The sequence below is a fragment of the Polypterus senegalus genome, chromosome 1, assembly GCF_016835505.1.
Source record: "Polypterus senegalus isolate Bchr_013 chromosome 1, ASM1683550v1, whole genome shotgun sequence".
NCBI lineage: Eukaryota > Metazoa > Chordata > Cladistia > Polypteriformes > Polypteridae > Polypterus > Polypterus senegalus.
Genome location: NC_053154.1, coordinates 193,074,524 through 193,080,523, shown reverse-complemented (window position 1 = coordinate 193,080,523; position 6,000 = coordinate 193,074,524). Strand labels below are relative to the sequence as shown.

Below are 6,000 nucleotides of genomic sequence, written 5' to 3'. Positions count from 1 at the left end.
TCAAAGTAGTTCCCTTGGGCAGCTACACACCGATGGAGACGTTGTTCCCACTGTTGGTAGCAGCGCTGGAAGTCTTCAACCGGTATGGTCTTCACCATGTCCGTTACACTCTTTTGGATGTTTTCTAAAGTCCCAAAATGACGTCCTTTGAGGACATTTTTCAGTTTAGGAAAAGTCACACGGACTGAGGTCAGGTGAATAAGGGGGCTGGGGAACCACAGGAATGCCTTTTGAGGTCAAAAATTCTGTTATGTAGAGGGCAGTTTTTCTGCACCATTTTGGCACAGACCTTTCGCATGTGCAAATGTTCAGTCAAAATTTGATGAACAGTAAATCTGTTCAAATTTAATTGTTCACTCACAAGAGTGTTCACACGTTCGATGTTTTCATTGGTTTTCGAAGTTGAAGTCCTCCCTGAACGGTGTTCATCTTCAACGTGTTTTCTGCTTTCCAAAAATGATTTGTGCCAGCGAAAAACTTGAGCTCGGGATAAAGAATGTTCCCCATAGGCCTTTTTAACTTTTCAAGCGTCACACTTGCCATTTAATGGCACAACGCGTTCTCAAATTCCGCTGTTCCATTTTGCGTGGCGCACAACCAAAAACACAACTTCGCTAATAGCAGTCACAAAATCCGTAGTTAACGGAAGGAGTTGAAACTTCGCACTGAGCTATGGGAGGGTACTGATACACGTGCTCTATCAAGGACAACAGCGCAGCGTTGCCAGATCGCTTGCAGTGTTGCCAGTCTCTTACTTTTCTGCCACACCTCGTACAAGCGCTTGGGCAAGCAGGCTAGCTGCTGTTAAGCTAGTGCTAATGCCTCTTCACTACATCATTCATGAAAATGGAATATACCATGGTGTGGTGAGCAATATAAAATAACTAATAATCAATGCTTTATGATGATGGGTGAGTCTTTTTTCCCAGAAGACATTAATTATACTGTATTTTAGGAATTTGCTACAGCATAATGCATAAAATCTTTCTAGGATAGAAATAGTGGGGCCATTTCCTTCCATAAACTAAAGTTTGCCCAAAAATTAAATGTTAGCGTTTTCAGTGAGCCCAATTGTTTTAAATCAAACAGTTTGGTTGACATAAAAGATTACATTTTATCTTCATACACAATGATGCCACAGACAGTAAACCTGTAGGCTGTAGAATGACCATTGTAAATGGAGGCTTTAAAGGCAGGTGATTAGCAAGAAATGAAGTCTAAAGATTAACCAGGCTTAAAGGAGAGTCAGCTAGATGACCAAAACAAAGAGAAGTAATGGATTTTCTGCAAAATAAAGGCTAATGGTCAATATAAATATGGAAAAATCTATCGCAAATTACTAACTGGTTAGCTATGGTTTGTTAATAAGGGCAAACAGACCATGTCTTAATGCAAGAATATGTAATGTCAATCAGGGTATTAAAGTTAGGATATAAAAGAGTCTACAGCTCAGCCACTCATTGAAGCCTTTCCTATAGTCAGATGAGAGACAACCCTTGCCATCCTTACCTAGGACTATATCTCTGACTCTTTTCATAGTGGACATGTGACAATTATGCTGTCCAATAGGCTTTCTTATTTGTTTATTTACAGCAGTAAATGTAGCATTTCAAAGCAAATTAAACATATTCTTTCATTTATACCATAATTTTCTTGTCTTAACATCTCCACTATGGTTACTGGGAGGGATATATTGTTTCCAGTATGACTGCAATATCAAAAAACACTTTCCTAGGGGGCATATGAAAGTTGCATAGACATGGATACAGACATTATGCTTGTAAAAGTCAACTGCAAGAATTCCAGTCTGAAGAACCTGTTGGAGGAAATTTCAGCAGAACATTGTGCTTTGTGACAATGTGTGCTAGTGCAGCAATGACCAAGTGTTAAAGAGAGTGTGTGAACTACAAGACGGTTTACTTTTATTTTTTAGCTGGCTTGCAGAGCCAAAATGCCCAAACCTTTTTGTATTTTATGAACAAAAGCAAAGAGATGTCATGTGTGTATTTTAAGAGCCGTCAAGTCTCATCTATAGTGCATCTGGAAAGTATTCACAGCACATCACTTTTTCCACATTTTGTTATGTTACAGCCTTATTCCAAAATGGATTAAATTAATTTTTTTCCTAAGAATTCTACACACAACACCACATGATGACAATGTGAAAAGTTTACTTGAGGTTTTTGCAAATTTATTAAAAATAAAAAAACAGAGAAATCACATGTACATAAGTATTCACAGCCTTAGCTCAATACTTTGTTGATGCACCTTTGGCAGTAATTACAGCCTCAAGTCTTTTTGAATATGATGCCACAAGCTTGGCACACCTATCCTTGGCCAGCTTCGCTCATTCCTCTTTGCAGCACCTCTCAAGCTCCATCAGGTTGGAAGGGAAGCGTCGGTGCACAGCCATTTTAAGATTTCTCCAGAGATGTTCAATCGGATTCAAGTCTGGGCTCTGGCTGGGCCACTCAAGGACATTCACAGAATTGTCCTGGGAGCCACTCCTTTGATATCTTGGCTGTGTGCTTAGGGTCGTTGTCCTGCTGAAAGATGAACTATCGCCCCAGTCTGAGGTCAAGAGCGCTCTGGGGCAGGTTTTCATCCAGGATGTCTCTGTACATTGCTGCAGTCATCTTTCCCTTTATCCTGACGAGTCTCCCAGTTCCTGCCGCTGAAAAACATCCCCACAGCATGATGCTGCCACCACCATGCTTCACTGTAGGGATGGTATTGGCCTGGTGATGAGTGGTGCCTAGTTTCCTCCAAACGTGACGCCTGGCATTCACACCAAAGAGTTCAATCTTTGTCTCATCAGACCAGAGAATTTTGTTTCTCATGGTCTGAGAGTCCGTCAGGTGCCTTTTGGCAAACTCCAGGCGGGCTGCCATGTCTCTTTTACTAAGGAGTGGCTTCCGTCTTGGCCACTGTACCATACAGGCCTGATTGGTGGATTGCTGCAGAGATGGTTTTCCTCCTGGAAGGTTCTCCTCTCTCCACAGAGGACCTCTGGAGCTCTGACAGAGTGACCATCGGGTTCTTGGTCACCTCCCTGACTAAGGCCCTTCTCCCCTGATCGCTCAGTTTAGATGGCCAGCCAGCTCTAGGAAGAGTCCTGGTGGTTTCGAATTTCTTCCACTTACGGATGATGGAGGCCACTGTGCTCATTGGGACCTTCAAAGCAGTAGAAATTTTTCTGTAACCTTCCCCAGATTTGTGCGTCGAGACAATCCTGTCTCGGAGGTCTACAGACAATTTCTTTGACTTCATGCTTGGTTTGTGCTCTGACATGAACTGTCAACTGTGAGACCTTATATAGACAGGTGTGTGCCTTTCCAAATCATGTCCAATCAACTGAATTTACCACAGGTGGACTCCAATTAAGTGCAGAAACATCTCAAGGATGATCAGGGGAAACAGGATGCACCTGAGCTCCATTTTGACATTCATGTCAAAGGCTGTGAATACTTATGTACACATGATTTCTCCATTTTTTTTTATTTTTAATAAATTTGCAAAAACCTCAAGTAAACTTTTTTTACGTTGTCATTACTGGGTGTTGTGTGTAGAATTCTGAGGAAAAAAATGAATTGAATCCATTTTGGAATAAGGCTGTAACAAAACAAAATGTGGAAAAAGTGATGCGCTGTGAATACTTTCCGGATGCACTGTATATCAGCTTAACTTACAATTGTAAGGCAAGAATCATACCATTTATGACAAATATGATTAAAAGTGACCTCTATTTGAATAAGATCTACAGGGAAGAAAGTTGCACTTGCTCAGCTGTAGCAACATTTAAAAATAAACCGTGAAGGGACTTGGTGCACATGTACATGGCCAGATTGATAAAGAATTTCACAAAGCACATTGAAAACTTCAATCTCTAAAATGAAATTCTTCTGTTTCAACAACAACCGTCCTCTATTTGCAGATGGCCAAAAATGCTACTTTTATTCCTAGACTGTGTATTTCTTCTACTGGAGATTCCAGACTGTCAAAAATATGCTTTTAGAGCAATGCAAGGACATCAATGTGAGTGGATTCTAAATCAAAATTGTTTCTGAACTTAGATGCACTTCCCTCCACACATAACTGAATCATTTTCTTCTGTGAATGTTAACAGAAAGCCAGGGTGGAAAGGATTATCCACACCAAATTAGTGGTGTCACATCTTTAAAATAGAACAATGGCTCATCTTTGGGTCTCATTTCATTCTCTCATTGAACAGGGAGAAAAGCAAAATGACTACAAATAGGCATATGTAAATAATTATACCTAATAATAATAAAGCAGCTGCCATGAAGACTATTGTACAATGATTATGAAATAGTATGAGGCTGAGGCCAAGGCCCTTGGGTTTGCGTTGCTGCTTCTATTCGGCATTCAGGAAAAAGTAATTGGGATCCCTGCTTTGCAGTGAGATATCGGAGAGCACCAGCACATATTGTAGGCTGGTTTGGCTTCTTCTGCACTTTGCTTCGTGTTGCTGATATTTTTTATCAGATCTTTCTTGTTAATACACAAACTCTAATGCTTGGCAAGAAGAAGCAATCATATAAGTAAAAAATGAGATGTGTAATAGTTTAACAAGGAAATCATACATTAACAACAGACCAGGTTTCAATGGTATACAAAAAGAATACTAAAATGTGATACATTATGGAAAACAATCTAGGAAAAAAAATACAAAAGTGAATTAAAATTGTGCACCCTTTTAAAGTATACTGAAACAATTCTCAATGTGGTTAGTGGTCTACTGACTCTGAAGCCTCGTACCTGTGGAAGTCCTCAATGCAGTGGATCTGGTTGTTGGCATCCACAGTGAAAGGAATGCCATCCAGACTGCGATGACACTCGACACAAGTGAAGCAGTGCGGGTGATAGGCCTTCCCTGTGGCACGGAGGATTCTCTCCATAATGGGCTTCATGCAGATGGAGCACTGCTCCAGAGTATTCTATGAATAAATGAAGATTCATTCAGAGGAACAGGAAAGATGTGATTACAAGGACATCACTACAATAAAAAGCTAAAAACAATACAAGTTTAATAGCTATAGAAGACTTTCTAATGCTACAGTATATTAAAATATGTAGATATATTAAGAAAAAAACAAGTTGTTCATAAGCAAATTAGAAATACAATGACATTTTAATCAAAAATAAACATCTACTTTATTCAGTTCGGCTTCATTTGTTATTAACTAATTGGTGAATGTTATTCAGATATGGGCAGAAAATGCTATTAAATCATATAAGGGGGCATCACTGGAGAACTGGTATGACTAAATGTTTAAAGGGGTCACATGCCCAATACATGCTGGTATGAGGATTTTCATACACAACAGTCTCTTGGCAGTGACGAAAGTGGTCAGTCATCCAAACAAAAGGGACAGGTAAAGACTGATGGCTATAGTCAGTCAACTTAACAAGTGAGCACAACAAAGTGGTGTGTCACACAGAAAGTTTTTGTACTATGCCAGTGATCGCCCAGATGAGAATGAGTGGGTGCAGCGAGTTAAAAAATGTAAATGCTGGAGACTGATGCTGATGGGAAGAACTGGATATGGTAAAGAGCCCAAGAGTGACATGTTGGCTGTGTGTTGATGCTACACACTGAATCCTTTAATGTTAAAACAGTACTGAATGAATAACACAAAATATGATTTCCAATAAGACATATTCACATGTGGTGGCAATGTATAAATCTATAAATGGGCTTTTTCAGCAGGACTTTATGCTACAAGACCATTTATGCCTGTTGCAGGAAAAGTACTGAATTAACTGTGGTAACCACTTCATTAAAGTCACAAGATCTGATCTTAACATGTGTGGGGCACATGTGACAATAAGCATAGTGGTATAACATTCAGCATGGAGTGGGTCTGTTGATCTTGTGGATGTCAATGTTCTGGAAGTAGCCTATTGGTAACCCTGGTAGGGTCAATCCATAGCATGATGTGCTCCCCAAGAGAGTGTCAGAAACAGGTCTAGAGGGCT

General features: G+C 39.9%; 1 protein-coding gene across 4 annotated transcripts in view; it reads right to left on the bottom strand.

Annotated features, from left to right (window-relative positions):
* LOC120537137 (LIM domain containing preferred translocation partner in lipoma) overlaps window positions 1-6,000 on the bottom strand; it is a 451,145-nt gene that overhangs the window by 15,724 nt on the left and 429,421 nt on the right. For all 4 annotated transcript variants that reach the window (XM_039765830.1, XM_039765839.1, XM_039765849.1 and 1 more), the window contains one exon: window positions 4,780-4,958. In XM_039765830.1, the coding sequence (XP_039621764.1) occupies window positions 4,780-4,958 (179 nt within the window). The remainder of the gene's footprint in view (window positions 1-4,779; window positions 4,959-6,000) is intronic.